The 22997-nt window shown below is 27.5% G+C and overlaps 2 protein-coding genes across 3 annotated transcripts in view; both read right to left on the bottom strand.

The window, feature by feature from the left end:
* The window catches only part of LOC413698 (octopamine receptor beta-1R), a 61390-nt gene extending 54899 nt beyond the window's left edge, over positions 1–6491 (bottom strand). The window contains exon 1 of the mRNA XM_397139.5: positions 5037–6491. The gene's annotated coding sequence lies outside the window, so the exon portion shown is untranslated. The remainder of the gene's footprint in view (positions 1–5036) is intronic.
* Positions 6492–15660: 9169 nt separating this feature from the next.
* LOC413699 (ubiquitin thioesterase trabid) lies at positions 15661–22800 on the bottom strand. 2 transcript variants are annotated; one of them, XM_006557630.3, is made up of 8 exons: positions 22170–22800; positions 20737–21769; positions 20344–20625; positions 19944–20145; positions 19561–19838; positions 19260–19489; positions 18734–19169; positions 15661–18645 (listed from the first exon to the last, which is right to left on the bottom strand). In XM_006557630.3, exons 2-8 carry the CDS (start codon positions 21510–21512, stop codon positions 18567–18569), a joined length of 2283 nt encoding a protein of 760 aa, XP_006557693.1. In that variant the 5' UTR covers positions 21513–21769; positions 22170–22800; the 3' UTR covers positions 15661–18566. The 2 variants fall into 2 exon arrangements, with proteins under 2 accessions (XP_006557693.1, XP_397140.4); XM_397140.7 differs by having other exon boundaries at positions 22277–22800.
* Between the last annotated feature and the right edge of the window lie 197 nt (positions 22801–22997).

The following is a 22997-nucleotide window of genomic DNA, read 5'->3' as shown; positions in this document are numbered from 1 at the left end:
TTTTTCTACCAAAGTCAAAGAAGAAAATAACGTTATCAACGCACAAACGTCAAATCTTCTGGGAAATTAAAATGTATTCCCTTCCACAGGATTGTAGAGAAAGTGGAAACGAAACAAGAAATCTATATTTTATATCTCAAGCCTTTTATCTCATTAATCATCCGCCCGCTAACAATTTTAATCGTATTTTAATTGCAAAAGTATCGTTGTCTTGCTTTGACATGCAAAGGAATAATCCTTTAAATGCAAATACTTATTGCGGCTGTTCAACAATAAGATTTACAATATTACGTTCACATCGAACAGATATCGATTCTGAAACTAATATCGGGTTTTTAATTACGATAAAATATTTTTCAAGAATGTTGTTAATGTTCTCTTATTTCTTGAAACATTTGATATAATTGAATTCTTGAATATTTTATTCACGGTCTTTTTTTATCGATTTAAAATAAATTTCTCTCAATTACCGATCTCTGAATGTACAGAATATTAAATATTAAATTAATTATAATGCGTTTCAATTATTTATTATTGATAATTCTCTAATCTCTCATTTATTGATATTATTCATTAATCACACTTATATATGTATTATTGATCGAATTTATTTTGATTATCCCTAATCAATAATTCATTTCTTCGTCAATTTAACTTCGAAATTAAAAAAAAATCGGAGGATTTATCGATGTTTCAAATTGAACAAACTCGCAGATTCTCATCCATTTATTTCCACTTTTCTCCTCGATCAACGACATCAACGGTCGATTCATTTCGTGAACAAACAAACACTTTCCTTTTTTCTCGATTACAAACACCCATTACAAAATAATCGACGCCCAACTATTTCAATTTCCCATCGGTAATTGATCGATCGATCGATTCCACGGTCGATTAAACTCATCCGTCATTTTCCACTTTCCCTTTCAGTTTTTTCTTTTTTATCCAAACAAAATAAAAACATTAACCTATTCATACTTGGAATAAAAGTATAAAATTAACAAACTGTTCGACGATGAAAATACAATTTTAAAATAAAAGTATTGGAAATCATCGCCGTCACACATTTATTCCGATATTAATCGCGATTGAAAATTATTCGTTTTAATTTCATTAATGAAGCCAATTACAAGTAAAACTTTGTTATTGATCAATGCTAAACGATGTATATACCACAGATTTTCCATATTTTTTCAATTAACCCAGTGTTGTTATTTTTATTCTCGCTAAGAATAGGAAAAGTACGAAAATAATACAATTTTTCAGTATTTTATTTACAAAATTTGTTATATGCAGGGTTGAACGCAAGATTTGCACACAAATAACGCTAGCAAGTGAAGATTTGAAGAATATTTTAAAAAATATAATTATAAATTTCATTGCGAATGAAATTATTTTTTCAAAGTGTTTCTTGTGCTTCTAGAATTTTATTCGTAGAAATATTTATATTTATGTGTTTCTCCAAATAAATTAATCTACTCAGTAATAGATAAATATATATTCTATGCGAAACTATTTGAAAATTAAATTGAAAATTTTAAATAACAGTTGTGAATATATTAATATATTTTTATAGCAAAGTTTAACTTTGGACGTTGACCTAACACAAAATGAATTAGTAATGATCTCTTCCTTTAAACATCTCGGTTATATTCTCAAGCACCAAGATGTTCCGAAATCAATTAGATGAAACCGAAGTAGACCGAAATATCCCAAGTTTATTGACATTTGACGCGTCAAATTGGATTTGTATTATTATTAATATTGAATTATTCAGAGGTAAATGCCCTTTCTCGTTAATTTAAAAAACACTTTTGATTTAAAATACACTTTCTACGAATGGAAAAGTAATTTTTAATTCGTTGAATTCACTTCAACAAACAAATTAGAAGGATAATCCTTATAAGTTTTAAAAAATGATGTAATAAAATATTAAATCGAGTGTTATTTAATGAAAAATATAAAATTTGCTATTTTATAAACGCTATAAACGTTAAAAGTCTCGCAGGCTAAATGTTTGTAGAATAATGAAATAGCAATGTGGACGAGCGTTAAATCGAAACAAAACTTGAAACTTCTCCTTAATGAAAAAATGTTACAAAAGCTTGAGAGCACGAGGTAAATTTTCATTAAGATTGTGTCCTCGGGCACAGACATTGCACCTGGTACAGCAATTAGAAGATTCGCGTATAGGAATGAGAAGAACGCGTGGTTTGTTTCCAGCGATAAATCGTGGAATCGCAGATGACGCTGTTGTTTTCGAATTGAAGAAATGTTTGAAATATAAGATCACTTTGTAAGATCGTGTTTATTTCTATCTATGATGGGATAAAAATTATAATATAGTAAAAAATCTATGATTTGTTAAATTTAATAAAATTTGATAAAATTAATTATAATCCAAATTAAGATCTCTAAAATCTTTTCATTTCGATATTTCTTTTTTCTTTTTAATAGGATTACAAGACATGAAAAGCAAAAAGAACATCGAATGTAAAGATTAGCGATAGATTTGGAAGGATATATAGCTATGAAAGCATTAAAAGCGGTATGATGTATGATATAAAGCAGTTGTTGTTATATTTTAATATTATATTTTACAATTTTGGAATTGATTTTTTTCGAATATTGAAAATTAATCAAAGGAAAAAAAATAGTGAGAATTAAAGTTCAATTTAATTTACAATTAATCATTATTATTATTAGTTATTTTTTTAAAATCAAAAAATTTTTTAACGTCATAATTTCAGCTTCGATAAAAATTATTTTTAACGAATCGCCCGAGTTTTTTAACAAGCATCGAAAATACATATGCACTTATGAACCGGCCTGATGTTTTATTCTTTTTTTCACGGTAGATGTGGGCTTTGTCAATATTTTTTCGCGTGGAAGTATTCGTTTTTTTGAAAGATGGAAAAAGTATTGACGAAAAATATAATATTGTTCGGAAATAAACCGTATCTACGCGATAGTTTCGCGTAAAATATATAAATAAATATAATAATATAAATATCTTATTATATTTTATGAAATAATTTTAATATCGATTTTTTAAAATTCTAAATTCTAAATTTGGAATTTAAACTTTCTAAATTCCAAATTTTTCTAATATTATAAAAAGATATTGATCCAATAAAATAATAAAATAATGTTAAAATATGTTATAAAATAATATTCTACAATAATGATAAATTTATCGAAATTAATTGTAACATATTTTCAAATAACATATTTGAAAATGTCAAATAAATTATTATAGAAACTCTTAAAGAAATAAATGTTATAAAATAATATTCTACAACGATTATATTATATTTAAAAAATGATAAATTTATCGAAATTAATTATAACATATTTTCAAATTACATATTTGAAAATGTCAAATAAATTATTATAGAAACTCTTAAAGAAATAAATGTTATAAAATAATATTCTACAACGATTATATTATATTTAAAAATGATAAATATATCGAAATTAATTATAACATATTTTCAAATAACATATTTGAAAATGTCAAATAAATTATTATAGAAACTCTTAAAGAAATAAATGTTATAAAATAATATTCTACAACGATTATATTATATTTAAAAAATGATAAATATATCGAAATTAATTGTAACATATTTTCAAATAACATATTTGAAAATACTAAATAAATTATTATAGAAACTCTTAAAGAAATTTCGTCGTGACAATTAACGAAATATTATCCATTCGAAAATTCCATCATTCTTGAAGAGAATTTCGCTATAAACAAGTCTAACATTTTACCAAATTACTATATCCAATACGGGACTGTTCCATTTCTTTGAACTGCGAGAAAGTATAGTATCGGATATAACGTAGAGAAGACGATTCATTCTTTCACGAAATAGCACTCGTAAATCGAGAAAACCAAGACGTCGATATCCAGCTCGTAACAAATTTATCCCTTATCTATTTCCTCAATTTCATTCTTTCGCATTGTCAAGTAAGAAGCTCTATCTTCCTATCCACCGCCTACGTTCCGAATATCTCTTTCGTTATTCGCAATTTTTCACTTTATTATTCACTTTATGCCGATTTTATTTACCCCCTTTCGATACATTCTTTGAAGGAAAAGAACTGTTGCCGGAAATACTGTTGGACGAACTTGAGAAATAAATCCAAATGGTTTGCATCGACGATCGATAGTATTGAAATGAAAAATGTGGCGGGTTTAGAAAGGAAGAGATAAATTTTTAAATTTCAACTGAACACTCCGTTTCATAAATTCTGTATATTAATCTATATCGATACACGAAATACGAATCTAATTCTCGAATTTTAATTAAGTTTTCAAAAATTATTCTAAGAAACTTTTATTTTATATTTTTATGGTACGAGTGAGTATTTTTTTATTATCGAAGAATTAATAAAATAAATTATTATTAAGTGGTATATTAAAATATGAAAGGTAAAGAAAGAATATTGAATTATTGTTTAAAAATAAATCTCAATTCCCTTAATTATTAATTTAATAATAACAACTTTTCCAACTAATTCAATAATAAATAATTCTTGAAACTTTGTTGAAAACACGTCGCATAGTGCTTCGCGAATAATCCATCGTCTAAATCTACCAACGATATTTAACGATCGATTAAAAAATTTTTTCAAAAATTTCATTCTCATATAATTTCGATGATTTCGAAAATTTATTTGATCTACGAATATACTGACTTATAATATATTCATAAATATCAGAAAATAATGTTAAATGTTATAGAAAAATACAATAAATTCGAAACGCTATTAGATAATTGTAAAAATTCACATAAATAAATAATTCAATCATAAACTTATAGATTATTTAATAATACATTTTTTGTATTTGCACGAATAATTAATCGAGACATTTTACAGAAAAATCGTGATTATATTATATTACATGTAAAAGGATATATATTTCTCGTCTCCTAAGATTAAAAATATCTAAATAATATCGAAGGGAATGCAATATTGAATAAGAATCGAACTATCCTTGGTGTGTACAAAGGTGAACAATTTACCTCAAGGTTCCACAGGTGCTGTGATTCCCGGTGACACGTATCGGACATCATCGACGTGAAATTCTTATTTCGTTTCTCCATTTACGATCAACATTCTGCCTATCGATTCTCGTCTACTACGTCCACTTTATTTTAAAATATATCACTGACACTTTCCAACATTATCTTCGACTCACTTTTGATCGATTTTAAAGGAATTTCTTTCCACACATACAATATCTCGTAATGTAACTCTGATGATTTACGTTTAATCTTAATTGTTATAATTTTATTACAACGTTTAATTTAATTTTACTTTTGATAAAGTAAATTGTCAATTGTTTCTTTTTTTTAAATACACGTCATATTTATCTTCCTCTCTTTAAATATTTATTTTTTCCTTCTTTTTTTCTCAATTATCAATTACTCCATGTCTTTGGATCGATTACTTTTAACGAAATAAATTTAATCTTTAAATATTTCTTCCTTCTTTCTTTTTCTTTCGTTATTAAGAAAATTATATATTAATACACCGATTGAAATTATGTATATATATGAATCCGATGAAAAACACCGAATTAATCACACCGAAGAATTAAGATAAAATACATTGATTTTAATTAAAATATCCGCTACGATTATTTCTTTAAAACATCGTTATTCTCATTCGCTTTGATATAATTATAATTAATCGTTCGTTTATTTCGATTTTTATTATTCGAGGAATATTTTCCCTTTAAAATCGAACGAAATGATTGGATTGGCGAAAAACGTTCGAGAATGCTCGATAAAATAATTAAATACACGTTGGTAACGCAACGTTGACTAACAAGCAGCAACACTCGCAATTAAGCAGTATCCAAAGTAGTCTTTCACGCCACAGAACTTAAAGCACCCTTGTGTGTGCCAGGATTTAGCGAATTACACAGGAACTGGAGTTAAACTCGAGTCTTATTGGCGACAATTCTCCAAGTATTCCACTGAAACAACACCTAAACTCAGCCACATGTTTCGATCTCCCCTTCGTTCCATGTTCAAAAATAAGTCAAATAAAACCCTCACAATAAATAAATATCCTCCATTGATCTTTCAATCGATCGAACCATTCCCTATCTAGTGATTTAACAAAATTAATCGATAATCGATAATTTTTTTTTTCTTAACAATCTTTCAATTCCAATTCGAACAAATATAATCGTCAGATTTTATTTTTGGTTCGAGAGACACGTGCCTCCGATGTTTCCTCGTCGTGATTATTTCCTCATCATGGTTCGATTCGATAACAAGTCGGAGGATGGTCGCGCAGAGAAGTCGCGAAATACGTACGCGTTTACGCGAAATATCGCGATGCGAAGGGAGAATTTTTGTTTACATGGCGAGATGGAGCGGCGAAAAACGCGACGAGAGCCTGTGACCATTTGGACGGCTTGCCAGGCCGTAGTGAACTGTGAACACACTGGTTTCCCGCTTTCCGCCACCCTGGCGGCAGCACCAGGGGTGTCTACACCTTGGCATCCCTTGCGCGGACGCCACCCTTCATCCCCGCCTCAAGCGTTGCGCGACATTCTCGTTTCGACTCTCGTTCGTGCCGCATTTTCGCCTACGATTTTCGCTTTCTAATTCCAAATTTTTTTCACCAATTCAATCTTACGATAATTCGATTGGAACGTAAGAATTTTGCTTATATCGTTATTCGTAATTCGTAAATCAATTATTTGTATAAATAATTCGAATCTTATAAATCTTATAAATTGTTCTATATGTAAGTAAAATGGGATCAAATTGAATGAAATTCGTGAGGTTCAAGAGATATCAAAGATAGTTGTTCTTATGCCGAAAAATTATCATATGTATCTCTGTTAAATTATTATTCGAAATATTACCAAGTGTTTTTTTATTAATTTTAACATCTTATCTTTCAAATTCAAAAAAAAAAAAATAAATCTTATTATGATATATTATATTTAAAGAATATATTTGAAGAAAATATATTTAATCATTTTTCCAATTATGATATAGATATGTGTGAAATCATTGCAAAATGAAAACGTCTCGTAATGAAATCGATTATATATATATAATGATCGATCAGTTAAAATAATTGATAAACGTGGAAACAAAATATCTTGAAATGAACGTTTAACGAAGCATCGAATTATTTTGGAAAAATAAAATAAAAATAAAAGTTCGCCTAACAATAAATTAGCTTCCAACGTGATCATCATGAACGAAGAAAATCAATGAGGAAACCTTGTGGATTTCTCCGCTTATTTTTCTCTCACAGCTCCAGTGATCCAGTAATAAGGACGCGTCATGAATTTGTCGTGCATTGAATTTCTTCGTACAACTTCGTTTTGCTTGTGATATTTGAAGAAGGGAAGAAAAGTCCGAAACCTTTCATAATACACGTTGAATATTTGAAGGAAATACTTTGTTCAAACTTCCGTGTGTAAATACGGAACAAAATGTGTATCGAAAAGAAATAATATAATAATATTCATCGAAAAGAAGATTTTACTTTTGTAAAGTAAAATCGGAAATAGAAAGCGTACATTTTTCTATATAAAATTCTAAATTATATCAAAAATTACACAAAGAATTTTTATCTATCTAATCTCTGTTTTATCTGTTTTCTAACTAATTTTTGCAAGTTATTCAAATATATGATTCTTCGTTGTCTCGAAAAAAAATATATATATCGTATAAAACATTTCGAACTAAAAATAGAGATATTTGGACGAATAATAATAATATTAATTTTGCAATTTTTCTAGAAAAACTGATATATCGTATATATATCGTATACATCAATGTTATAAGAAATATTAGAAGAAATTTCCATCATTTCCATCTATTTTTCAAATTATTATAAATTATTCGATTCAATTTATGTCATATTCGTATACATATCCAACAGATAAATAGTTTTATGATACTTACTGTAGCATATGATGATTCTTTTCTTCTTCCTTTCTTTATCAAGCATAATATCATTATATAATCAGTCAGCTCATTTATTTAAAATTATTTAAATTCGTTAAAATAAATTTAGTAAAAAAAAATTGCAATAAATCAATGAACGATTGATTTTGAAAAGATACTTTGAGAAAGAAATCCATTATTGCGCGTGAAATAGTCTGAAATTCGTCTCGGATTTGTTCTTTTTGAGGGGAAAAAAAAGGAAAGATTTTATCGCTTTTATTCGAACAATTATCAGAATTAATTTCAATCGAAGAATTGCTAGAAATAAAATATGGATAAAAATATTATCTGTTAATTCTTTCGTTTCGTAATGTTTTCTTCCAGACTTTTAAAGCATCTTATTTTCGTCTTTCTTTAAAATGCGATTCCATTGATTTCAATTCGATTATTTTATTTCACGTATTTATACAAATATTATTCTATCATGAGAAAAATTTCTCGAGTCTGTATTTCTTCGTTAAATTTTAATTTCAGTTTACGTAAATATTTAAAAATATTCGAGCTATTTATTTATTTTCATTTTGATTCATTTAATATTTCTAATTATCGCTTGATAAACTTAAATGCATTTACACGTTTGTGCTCCCATTTACCGAATAGAAATCCTAGACGCGTCAATGTAAACAACAAACCCGATAATTGCAAATAAAGGAGCGGTCTTTTCCTTGCGCTTAGCTGAGAAAGAAAAACAGTTCGATCGAACGGATCATCACCTCTTTACTTACAAGTAAGTATTCATGGGCAAACTGATCCAATTTATTCAATCGAATTTATTTCATCCGAATAAAATTCAGATAAAAAGAACATGAGGTTTAAAAATATTTATATTTATTGATTAAAAATAATGAGCATAAAAGAAATTTTTTTTTTCAAACGTGATAAAACATAAAAGTAATGGTAAAATAATAAGAAATATAAAAATTTCAATGATTTGTTTTAGATTAACGTTTATTTCTCGAATATATTTGATAATCACTGGTACTAGGATTTATCGTAAGTACAATAGAAGAAAATTTTACAAATATTATTAAATTTTATTAATAAATTCTTTTGCATAAGACACAACGAAATTATTTGAAACAAAAAACTTTTAGAAATAAATTTCTAATCATTTAATTATATCATTTAATGATAATGTTAGAAAGATTATTATCAAAAAGATTTCAAGTGTAGATTGTAAATATAATTATTTCACCTGAAAAAAAGATTTTTTTTCTAATTATGTAAATAGTATCTTTTCTTTTTTTTTTATAAAAGAAACAATTCAATATTTTTGTTAATTCCTAAAATGATATAATTAATTCTCCTTGATCATTTATTTCTTCTGTGATAAAAGACACAAATCTAATTTTTTTTTTTTTTTTTAGGTCTCCAAAGGCAATTATTTTATCCCAATTGTAAATTGCAAAACATTTAATTGAATCTGAAGAATTATTCGATAGTTAAAGATTGTTCGAATAAATTAAAAAAAAATCTTCTTCACTTCTGAATTGATAAATTATCAAAATTGATAATGATCCGAAAACTTTGATTAACGCTTCCAGAAAATTAATTTCCTTCGATTTCGAAATCAATTTGTAAAGTTAAAATTAGATTAGATTAAAACAACGAATCGATTTTAAATTAAACGAAACTAGAAAATCTAAACGAATCGTTGAAATTTTATGAAATAAAATATGAAAACTGAAGGTATGTATGTACAAAATATATATATTTGAAATTACTTCCTTGATCATTATTATTATTCATAATGAAAAATGTTTGTTAAATGAATGGTTGTTAAAATTAAATGGTTTCGAAAATAATTAATTTTTTTATGATCATGTATCAAAGATGACGACTTGGATCGTATCGATCAATCAAATTTTTTCTGATATATTAATAAGTAATAATATCAATACATTTAAATTAGATGCTGTATATATTCATAATACAGTATAATGTGGTGAAATATTGAAATATGCAAAATATGCAAAATGTACAGAATATGCATATTGTATGCAAAATGTATACAATAATGTATATATAGGAAATATTAATGTCATAATTATATTAATATTATAATGAACTTTGATGATCTTTACAATATATTATCAATTAAATTAAACGTGTAATAAATTCATCTTATATAAAGGATTTATATATATATATATATATATATACATATATGTATGTATAATTATATATAATATTATTATTATATATATATATAATCTTAGCACTTTTAGATAAGGATGAAAGAAAATCGATGTCCAAGTGATAAATTTAGCCGATTTCCTCTAAACCTTGAGCAATTTGAAATGATAAATGGCTCGTGATTATACGCCCGCATATATCCATTTTGTATCATGCTTTTACTGAAGTTTAACGAGCTTCTCTATTCAAATCGTGTTGCTAGAAATTGAATCGATGAATTCGATGGATTAGGAATTATAGATCGTGTAATAATTTTATTGAAGATTTCTCTCTCTCTCTCTCTCTCTCTTTTTCTTTTCTTTTTTTTCTGCTACATACAAATTTTATCTTATTTATTTTATTTTTTTGATAATAAATAAATTGTAAATATTTCCTTTATGAATAATACATTGTTTATTATTAATTATATTATTTTTTTTTAGCATTTCACAATTAGAAACCATATAAAAACATTATATTTTAATATAGAATAAATTTATCATATTTTTATAACGATATTAATCTTTTATCGAATTATCGATAATATCAATCTGACAGTTTTATTATCTCGTATTCGGAATCCCTCTCACGCGATGACGATGAAGACGTAACTGGGCAATTTCCAGCATCCCTCGAAATTTTACGATCTTTTGTCTGTCACGTTCTAATGGAAATTGTTGATTACGAGAGGAAGAATACTGGACATTTTGCGAATAACGGGGAGAGACCGACATTTTACATCGTAAAACAAACATTTTTCTTTCAAATTATCATTTATGATAATAATTAACGTCGATAGAAAGTTTTGGAATTTAATTATTACTATATATATATATATCGAGATCAAAGATGGAGATATTCTTTTAATTTTTGGAATTTTAATAATAATAATTATTCAAATTTAATAATAAATTAATCATATTCAATTTTTACATTAATTCCAATTGGTTACGTTTCAACGTAGCATTTTGTGTAGCATCATAAGTCTTATAATCTTTTAATAATTTAAAATTTGTTAATATTTTTTATAGTTTTTAGAAAATAGTTAATAACAGATGAAAATATATCGTACAATACATTGATTTCCATCATTTCCGGAACGAAACGATATTAAAATCAATACCGTGTATAGATTTTGAAGGATTAAAAAAAAAAGCAAAAAATATAAAAAGAATCTCCAAAAATTTTCACGAAATTTTTTAATTTTTCTGATTAAAATTTCAAGTCATGATGCGTAAAAATGGGCCGAAGGCAAGTTAATTATCGCGCTAATTGAACAATCTCAAGAATCGAGACCAATTCGAGAACAACGAAAGGTCTACTGATTTAAAAATCTCCTCCTCCTCCTCTCCTCCTCCTTCATCTTCTCCTCTCTCTCCCTTCCTCTCCTCATCCTCCTCCGTTCGTGAATCTAAAAACAGGGTAAATTATCCTATTAATTGAAAAAAAGAGAATGACATAATGAAGGGAAGAGAGAGCGAGAGAGTCGAAAAGCACTCAGGAATTAGGTCGTCGGTGTGAACGATGGACCATCATTAAAACGACAGTAATTACGAAGGTCTCGAAAGCCGCTCTGAATTAGGAAGGAAACAGTATTCGAGAAGTGGACGGTCGATTGGAAAGCGTGGAAACATCTATCGGGCCCCAAAACCTTGTGTGACTGCAGTTTTAATTGAACCGATATTTCCGAAAAAGGTTTTCCCGATTCTTTCGAATGGCTATTTTTCGATAATGAGAATTGGAGCCTGCAAAGAACATTTTCGAGCATTTTCTGTATATCAATGACGGTGAAATTTATAAAATATTTCATAAAAAAGTTTTATTTCGTTTGGATCGAACATCAAATGACGGATTGAAATTTTGTTTAAATTTTTATTTTTAAAAAGTAATATCGGTGTAATATTTGAATTGCAATTTTTTAATAATCACTAATATACTAGATGAGAATTCTCGTCATATAATCATGAAATATTTGTATCAGATTAAACGTGATATATTACGAATGAAAAATTTTATATTATATTATATACATATATCATTGTGATGAAATATACGATAGATTTCATTCTGATTAAAATTGAAAGAAGTTTTCTAGAGGAAAATTAGATTAAATATACGTTTATTAAAATATTAAAATTAATATTAAAATATTATTTTCATTGAATGAATTATGGTACAGAATTAGAAGATTGCTAAAGATTGCACAGACGAAATGTCTATGAAATTTATTAAATTGATGGAAGCTATTAAATAAACTCTAAAAAGATAATAGAAAAATATATCAAAAACTATCGATAAAAAGCAAATTTAAATCGTTGTTGTACACATACCTTTTGTCTCTTCAAAAATGTATAATGAATCAATATGTATTAATACTTTGTGTATTAATTATATCAAATAAAATAATATAAATAATTGAATAATAATACAGGAGATCAATGTGAAGTTAATGATAAAAATGATTTCGATAAAATAACAAATTTCTTTCCGTCAAGCTTCATTGTAATTCAATTTATTAAGTGCTTCTGCGTATTCGTTTTTTTTCGTGTTCATTCATTATATATAAACTAGTAATATTATTTACATGCATTTGTACGGAAATACGACACAAAAAATCAACACTTTATTCCATAAAAATTAAAATTATAGATTTATTATTCATTTCTATTATTTTTCATTTCATCTTCCTTTTCCATTTTTCTTCCATTCCTTCTCATTATTTCTCCAATCGAAGTTAACGCAACGGAGTCATTCTCGAGTTTAATTTAAACATATATTCAGTACACTCGACAAGTGTAATTAAGGATTATGACACCTGAGAAGCTTATTCTGTTACAAGACCGTAATATTGACACGATATATAAGTGTGATACAGCGGCGCAAGCATCGAAACGAAAATATATTATCGCTACAATTCAATAATTCATGCGATTCGATTTCTTCCTCGAAAAATACCTAATCATCGTTTATAATTAGGGAGAATTGAAAATTTTTAAAACTATATATTATACTTCGTAACGATATCAAATGCTACGTTTAATTTTAAATGGAGTAGTACTATAGATTACTTTCTCACAAAATAGGTGTAATTTTTAAAAAGACGACGATATTCTTGACGATAATTATCCGAGATAGGGGCATATCGTATAAATTTTAATGACCTTGAAATATATTATATCTTACATTATTTTTCAATATTACAATAATTGTTTACAATATTACAATAATTTCACGTGGTTTATCATCGTACGATTTTCAAGTTTCAAAAATATTTGCAAAGGTATATTTAAAAATATAGAATATAATTATTTAGATTTAAGTTAGGTTTGAAAGTTCGACGAGATTTTTCAAGGTCATTGGAATTGGATCTAACTGTATCTATCGTAATTATTCCAAATAATTACCAATTAGTTTGATTATACGCTACGGCTCAAGAGTATCCGGATATCTGTTTGTTTATTTATGATAGGATTAATTAGCAATTAATTATTATAATAAGAAGAGCTATTTGGTATTCTTTTTTTTTCTTTTTTATTATTATTATTTAGAATATTATATAATGTATTTAATTTACTTAATAATATATTTAAAAAAATTTCAAAGACATTTAAAAACCATTTTATATTCTTTCAAGAGAAATTCAAAATATTATCCATTTAAAATAATAAGAGAAAGGAAAATTTTATTAAAATAGACAAGAATAGGACTTTTTTCTAAAGATATTCTAGAGATACAAGTTATTTCAAATGGTTATCAATGGATACCTATTTATAGTAGAATATTATATAAAGATAAAAGTTGTTTAAATGCTAATATGCAATAATAAAATTGAAACGTTTCTATATCTTGTGAAACTATTTCATCGTTTAATAATGAACGTTTTTAACTTTCAAGTCGTTTAATTTTTAAAAGTATAAATGAAAAGTAGTTCTTCTTTCTTTTAATAAAGGATTAAAATCAATAACGAATATTATATTCTACTGTAATATATGTATATTATTGATAAATTCTGTTATAGATAATAATATTATATAATAAATATACATTCTATTAAGATTTTTATAAGAAGTTATTAAATGCTTCTTGTCTTATTAATTTATATAGTTTGATTCTATCGTTACGTAAATTCTTCTTTTTTCCGGATACTCACAATCGGTAGTGCATGTTTTATTCGATTTAGAAAAATTTTTTGAAAATTCTTAAATTTCGTATTTGAAAAATTGATGAAACGTGATTTACAATGGAATTCTATTTAATCATTTAATACTTTACCACTGTTTACCGCTGCAATTTGAAATTGCATCTCGTTCATTTGTTAATAAAATATCTATTTAAAAAATCGATTAAAGAGAATTTTGCTTTAATAATTATTGTAATTATTGATAATAATAGAAAAAAAAAAAAGAAAAAAAAACGAAAAATAAAATGGATGGGGAGGCAAGAAAAACAAAAAGGAAGAAAAACAAGAAGAAAGAGAAAAAAGGAAATAAAATTTTAAAAAATTCCCAAACAAACATTTTTACAATAATAATGAGGACAGCGATTCGCTGCATTTGATTAGTTTTTACGTAAGTCCTCTCGATTGCTTACGTAAGTACATCAATTAGATTACAACGAGTATATCGTCTATCGTGAGATTGTCTTTCTTTGTGATAATTATATATACACAATTATTCGAATGATTTTTTTTTTTTCTTTTTTTCGCTAAAATTGTTAAACACGAGTAACAAAATGTACAATATTGAAAGATCATTTTGGTCAATCGGACGTAGAAGATGATAATACTATTTAATTAAAGTCACAGTCAATGGTTCTCGTGACAAGAAAATAGTTCAATAATACAATAGTCATATATATTTTTTTGTTTTGTAAAAACAAAAACGAAATATTATATTTAAAAATACAAAAAAATTTCAAAATTAAACTTTGATCTTTGATCAATTATATAAATATGATGGTCAATTAAATGGTCGATAGATCCCTTCTTGATGCAGCATGTTTATTATTTTTAATTATGTATTTTAAAGAAAAATCATATCTTTAATATTGCCAATATTTATTGCATCGAAGAATCGAATTAAGAAAATATCTTATATGTAGAAAATTTCTAAATCAGATCAGATTAATTAAAAATATTTCACATATATAATCATCGGGATCAAAGGATATGAAGTAACATAAATTTGATTTAATCCACCTCGATAATTCTTCTTACGGATTTAATAATGATGATGATGATGATGATCATAATAATAATAATAATAATAATAGTAATAATAATTAATAATAATAATAATAATTAATAATAATAATAATAATAATAATAATAATAATATATAATGATAATCATAATAATTATAATAATAATAATATAAATCGTCATTTAGAATTATTGTACATCGATATATTATATAATATAATCTATTTTATATATTCTATATTAATATAGACTTCTATCTGATTTTAATTAAATTCTTAAATCTTTATATTTTTTTTTTTTTTTTATTCTTTTATCACCTGCCAAGAGTTAATTCTGGCAACACGAGCGAGAAACACTTACACGTTAAGGGGGGAAAGAAAATACACCACCAGAGCATCATTTTTTTTTTTTTGTTGATCTTCTTTTTACACTATAATTTCACCACGTGTGACGTCATGTCGCAAAAATTGTTTTTTTTTTTTCTTTTCCTTCTATTCAAAACAAATAAAAAGATGATCATTTAGCATTACATTCGCATTAACAATAAGAACAGGAAAAAAAAAAATAAAAATAAAGAAGAAACAAAATGGAAGAAAAAAAAATATATATATATATATAACAATAGCAATAAAATCGTTACTTTTTCGACATGACGTTACTTCGTTAAAAATTTGTCTTCATTTTTTTCTCTTTTTTTTTTTTTGTCTATTTTTAATTTTTTTTTTTTTCTTTTCTTTTTGGAATTGACTTGTGAAACATCTTTCTATCCGAATAACCTTCGAGCCTTTCGGATAATCTCGCAATAATTAAATCACATGCTTCGCATGTGATTATGAAAAACGACAGTGCTAAAAAGGACTAGAAACTACATTAGAATTAGTAAAAACGAGACTAAACTTTAAGCGATACCACATGTGTAATAATAACATGTTTTCATTAGAAAGAAACGTTACCATTTCCCTCTTACGATTTTTTGTACTTTTTTGATTAGGGTTCATTATTTGGCCGAGCTAGTTACCATTAAATCTTTATCCATTCTTGACCTCGTATTACAGTATATGTATGCGCTCGCGCGCCCCTGTGTGTGTGTGTGTGTGTGTGTGTGTGTGTGTGTGTGTGTGTGTGTGTGTGTGTGTGTGTGTGTGTGTGTGTGTGTGTGTGTGTGTGTGTGTGTGTGTGTGTGTGTGTGTGTGTGTGTGTGTGTGTGTGTGTGTGTGTGTGTGTGTGTGTGTGTGTGTGTGTGTGTGTGTGTGTACACATACCAATTTTATAACTTGGTACTAAATAGTACCTATTACTATTTATTACTCTGTTTTCATAGTTATTTTTTCTTTTTTTATCTCCTTGTTTTTATAAAAGTTCTATTGTACTGCTATATGTTAATTTATGATGACTATATTGTGTACGATTAAGCCACTCGCACAATGTTGATCTTATTATTTTTATCTTGTTCCTATTTTTCTTCTTCTTATTTTATACTTTCTTCTTCTTCTTTCACACACAGGAAAAAGTACAACTTAATTCGTACTTTATATATATATATGTATATATGTATGTATATATACATATACATGTATATATATATATGTATATATCGGAAGCAGCTACGGAAAAAGTACAACGCTGCGTCCTATCTCTAGTTAGAGAAGTGTCGTTGTAACTCGACTTCGCATCTCTCTTTTTATACTAATATTAACACAGCTCAGAATTAACAAGTGATCCAAGGACGATTATAGAATTTTTTTTTTCAGCCCTTAGGTTTACTTATCTTAAAAATCACATGATCCGTACCAGAGTCTCTGAGTACTTTCACACGTATGATCAGACAAAAATTGCGACCAATATACATATACTTATATCTTTATAAATTTTCTAATTTACATTTTTTTATCGAATATTTCTTCCCCTTTCTTATTTTTTCTTTTTATTATTTTTTTTTTTCTTTTCATAATTAATGAACAAAAATCCTTTTGCTCTTAATTTGTTTACCTTCTATATGCGACAACGCTGATGTATTTTGTACAAATTTTTATATCATATTTTATGAAAGCAACCAAAAAACAAGTCCAATATTTTCTACACAGATAATTTTCTGCTTAATTATAATTTAAATATAATTTTTCTCTTTACTCCATAATGAAATCTCTAAATTTAAAACAGTTAATGATTCAAATCACATTTCTTAACAATGAGGAATAGGAATCTAATCCTATATTTAACGAGACTGTAAATTGGACTCAATTTTATTGAAATTGATAATCCATTATACCGAGAAGTAGAAAAGTCTACATTTAAACCAACATTAACTTGTAGTTCACCAATTCTTAACTCCAAGAAACTCAGAGAAATTACAATGGAATTAGTAATATTAAATGATACATTGAATTCGCATTCTTTCCTTTAAATAAAGAAAATAATCTTGTATTAATTACATATAAGTGTTAGAAATTAAAAACTTTGCCTTGGATTTATATTTTTCTAATTTTTATGTTATGAAAATTTCGAAGAAATGACTTTAATACTATTGATTCTTATGAAAGTGATATGAAGATGTAAATTCATGAAGATGAATTCTACCATTATCTGATTTTTATTGATGGATATGAATGCATTCGAATGGAAGATAATATAGATTGATCACTTTACCTTAATCGCCGCATGTTAAAGGAACTCTTATTAATATTAAGATCACAATAGTTTAATAACTTTCTAGTTATAAACATATTGTGAAAATTAATATTATAAATCCTCGATAATAATCAAATTTATCGAGAAAAAAAACTAACTCTAATTAAAACACTATTAGCCGTAACAAAATTTCGTTCGTTCACTTACTGCTTTGATACCCAGAACCGCACTTTGGCAACAGAACTACTTATTGTGTAGTCTCGTGATTAAGTAACAATAAAATAATATAGCAACTACTCGTAAAAATGAATAAACGTCCGATATAATTAAATATTATGAATCGGTAAGATTTTAGACGTCAATAGTTCAATAACCAATATTAATGTACAAAAATCATTCAAAGATGATACATTGCCAATGAATGTGTGTATCATAACATTCATACACTTTTTTCTGCTATATTCAGAAAACTGTGAATCTCTGAGATCTTGTGTTACAATTAGTTTTGAGAAAATTCTGAAAAAAGTCTTCTCGGCTGAATTTTAATAACTTAATCTTGCACCTTGTTATTCATCTTCTGTATCTCCATCGCTACTGTAATCTTGTAAAACTGCTGGTCTCAAAAAAGGTGCGTTGTTAGTTTGACTGTAACAATAAAAAATAAACAATTTGGATATGTATATGCAAGTAATCAAATATATTGACACGTCTTACGTAAATAAATATTACTTACGCGAGTCTTCGATAATGATTTAGCCATTCTTCTAGCATTTGTGCTACTAATAATGGTCTCTTGTGTAGTTTTTGTTGCGCAACAAGAATACCACCTTCAGTTCTACATACATCAAGCCATTCCTTCAAAATAGATTCTTCTCGACCAACTTCTTCCGGACTTAGAAAATGTATTGGTAAAAGTTTATGTTCTCGATCCATTAATGGCATGAATGTAGTTTGCATTTGAATTTGTAGTTGTTGAAGTGGACCATTACCACCACCCAAACCTACACCACCGTGAGACGAAAGAGGTGGTATTCTAGTTGATGTATATGGTTCGATCGGAACTAAAGCCGTGAAATGACCACGTGTATAACCCAAAGCAATAGGTGATCGAATACAAAATGAAGGCTCCCATAAAAGTGGAAGATAAACACCTTCAAATCTTGCATAACCTAAATGAAAATATTTTATTTAATATTATAATAAAATAATATAATATAATTTTTATATATTAAATTATATTTATCGTAACATATGTCTACCTATGTCTTCGCCCCTAAAACTTTTAACATATTTAACTCCATAAACGATAATAGGTCGTCTCAAAATATGGGCAAGTGCAAATACATGTAATTGTTCTAAAGCACTTCCTGGTTGAGCAGCAGTTGCTAATAAACTTTCCCAATCTTCTTGCCACTGAGTCTCTTCTAATGTAAAATCCAACATTCTAGATGCTTGAGAGGCTTCGTATTCTCTCCATCGAGGATAAAAACTAGATTAATAAAAATATGTTGCTATAATATTTGTAAAACAATAATTGAAAATATTATAAAAATTATTTACAATTGACCAGCTTGTTGTAAAGAATCAGCAAGAGCTCTTCTTAAAGCATTATCTCGATCGAAAACACCCCAAGTAGCTTGCATTGCAGAATCTAATAAACAATCTCCAGCAGATCTATTCCAAAGTGCATGTAAGCGACTTCCTAAACGTTCAGTAATTTCTAATGACCAATTTAATGCTGGTGGTTCTCCTCCACCACCTTCTAATTGCTGTTGAGCTTCTTTATCTAATAATTCTTCCAACATTTGTTCTTGCACTATACTTGGTAAATCTTCAACCTAATAATTTATTTTTCACTTGTAATTTATATAATTTATTAGAAATGAATATTTTTAACACTAATATCCCATAATACTCTGAAAAAAGTATTATGTCATATTAACCTCAGCAGGCAAAGCAAATGTAGCTATATCAGTGACGAAATAACATGGGAAAGAACCCTTGCGTAACCGGATACTAGTAGTGACATGTCTGCGTATTTGAGCAGCCAAATCTGGTGCAACATAACTTGGTACTCTTTTTACTCCAGATCCAGAACCTTCAATTTGTGATAATAATGTTGCTAATATATCTTCTCTTTGAAATCTGTTAAAAATATCATAAATTGTATAAAAAACAATTCAAAAATTTTGTCTTTCTTTAATGATAATTGATTTATTTTGCTATGTGTAATGTATAAATTGGCACATAACCAAAGAATATACATATAATTATTAATATACATAAAATAAATTAAAACAGTAAAGAAATTCATTATAAAAAATTACATTACTTCTCACAAACCTAATAGCTAAATGTACTAAGGTATGTCCAACATCAAAAGCACTACTTCTATTTAGAAGCAGAACTTCTGAATGCGTCAATTGACGAGCAGGATCACCACCACTTGCCAAATAAGCCTCAACAGGAGCATTATCACCTTCCACAATGCCAAGACACGCATTTAACCAGCACCAATCAGTGTGACGCCTTAATTGTTTTAGTCTACGCTCATAGTCACAATTATTAGGGGATTGAGGAGTTGATATATTATCATTTCTGCTATCAGGATATCTATGTGAATTCCTGCAATACAAAAAAATTTATTAAAATATTCTTATTAATTATTAATATTCATATATAGAAATAAAATAAAAAAAAAAATTATTATTAAGGAAATATAAAAAATAAATTTACCTTCGTCCTACTGCCAAATTTTCATCTCTTTGGGTTTGATGAATATATGGTGCATGAGGTGGAGAAGGTAAATTTCGTTGGCTATGATCTCTTTCTGGGCTTGGTAAAATAACACCCATGTTATTAGTTGTTCTATCTCTTCTATCTTTTTCTTTAGGATTACCACACATCACACACTTTGTGGCTTTTGGCCAATTTTCATAAGTACACACAAGACAAGACCACTTCTCAGGATGTAAATTAGCTTGTAAATTATAATATCTTTCTGGATGTAAGTTTATTGGAGGAGGATTTGATCCTGAGTTTGGTGGTGGATCTCCTAGCCTAAGAGGTGCTAGGTGTTCATGCAAATTTGAGGCTATAGAGTGTATTGATTGATTAAGACCCGTAGGTTTTCTATTTCCACACTGAACACAACGTGTGGTATTTTGATAATTAAGATAGGTACACATTGCACATGACCATTTTCCCAATGGAACATTTTGAGAACTAAGATTGAAAGAATCTGTTGGGCTTAAATGAGTTACTGGACCAGATGCAACATTTGATCCAGACCTTTGTGGACTTGGATCTCGTAGGCGATAAATATCCTCCCCTAATAAAGGTTTGGCACCTCTGCACATAGTGCATTTCAATGATGAAGGCCAATTCTCATATGTACAATATTCACATGTCCATTTTGATTCTTGTTCTTCAAGCCTGCTATTCATTTTCTCTATATGGCCCTTTATTATGTAAATACTATTGTCTTTAATGCATAGACAATATGTGTTCATACACTATTTAAAAGTATTTATAAAGCATAAATGTGGTGTCAAAAATTACATTAAATACTTGTTAAATTGTTATTGCATTTAGTAATAAAATTTTTCATATTTTATGTCATAAAATGTGACAAAGATAATTTCCATAAATATTAATGATATTATGTACTTGTCATAGAATGAAGTTCATGTCATGTGGTATACATGTTGATCATATATAAGAAAATAAAAGCTGCCACAATAATGTAAATGTAGACAGCTACCAAAATCTGTAAAGAAAAAAAAAGAAAAGGTATGACTAATGAAAAATAACATGACACATACAAATAAATATATATATATATATATATATATATATATATATATATCATTAAACAAAGTAAATATAATAAGTATATATTTTATTAACGTAAATAATTTTATACTCTTAACAAAAGATTTATATCCACAAATAACATAAAATAAAAAAAACTTATTAAGAGGCAATTTATTTACATAGATAAATATTAATCACATACAAATAATACATGTAATAAATATAAGAATAATGACAGTGTGCGAAGAGTATGTAAACGTACGTTTCTAAAGAAACGTTATACTGAATTCCTTGACAAGGCTAAACATTTCAAAACGCGGTAAACTGTAACCAAAGTTTAAAATGTGACTGACCTCTGGCCGCTTTTATATCGTGCAAGCGTCGCGTCAAAGAAAAATGTGAACACAATTTTCAAAATAATGCAAAGCTGATACACGTGGTAAATCGGAATTGGGACTACCTGGCAAATGTCGAGCCTGGTGTCCCGAAAGTTGCTGTCACGCGCGAATAAGCTCCATCGAAGTACTATGCATCGGTCGATTGCTGCGAAAGTGACGAGAGGACAATCGTGGGTCGCAGAAATCACACACTACGGCCAACAGCCCACACTTTAATCACATTTAACAATAGAAAAGGTTAAGACACGATCGCGTAGTAAATTTTTCGCGAGGACGAAAACCCGCGTCTTCTCTCTGCGTTAAAATCGAAATAATCTTTTTCCCTACCGACGAAGACCCGAGGCACGTCACTCGTCGAACGGGTGAAACGCGACGAGCGAAACGAGACGAGAAACCTTTCTCTGCACTCACTCACTCCTCAAAAACAGATGCGCTATCTTTCTCACGGCTGCACTTTGCGCCTCTTTCCTTTCTACGAATCGAACGCAGTCATGATGTTTTCCTACGAACTAGCATGCAAAACTGCGGACTTCGTTGAGAAAATAGGTTTTGACAATCATTCGCAAACAGATGTCAATGCTACCAACATCATTTTATTTATAAAAAGTCGACATTTCACACGCAGTTATATCACGTAATTCATTCATAAGGATTTTAATTAGTAGTCGTTTATTTATTTTAAATTAACTTATCCATAAAGATAATTAGAATTTATACATAGATATTTTGGTTATAAAATATAATAAATAGTTTTAAACATTTTATATTATGGTTACACTGATA

The sequence above is a fragment of the Apis mellifera genome, linkage group LG7 (genome assembly GCF_003254395.2).
Source record: "Apis mellifera strain DH4 linkage group LG7, Amel_HAv3.1, whole genome shotgun sequence".
Lineage (NCBI taxonomy): Eukaryota > Metazoa > Arthropoda > Insecta > Hymenoptera > Apidae > Apis > Apis mellifera.
Note: the sequence above shows the minus strand (reverse complement) of the source record. Positions and strands in the feature narration are given on the sequence as shown.

Excerpts from the sequence above, each read along its gene's own strand:
- LOC413699 (XM_006557630.3), bottom strand. The coding sequence starts at position 21,512 with ATGAACACATATTGTCTATGCATTAAAGACAATAGTATTTACATAATA. Across the intron at positions 20,626-20,736 it reads AATTTGGCAGTAGGACGAAG|GAATTCACATAGATATCCTG; the intron begins GTAAATTTATTT and ends TTTGTATTGCAG. Across the intron at positions 19,490-19,560 it reads TTACAACAAGCTGGTCAATT|TTTTTATCCTCGATGGAGAG; the intron begins GTAAATAATTTT and ends TTATTAATCTAG.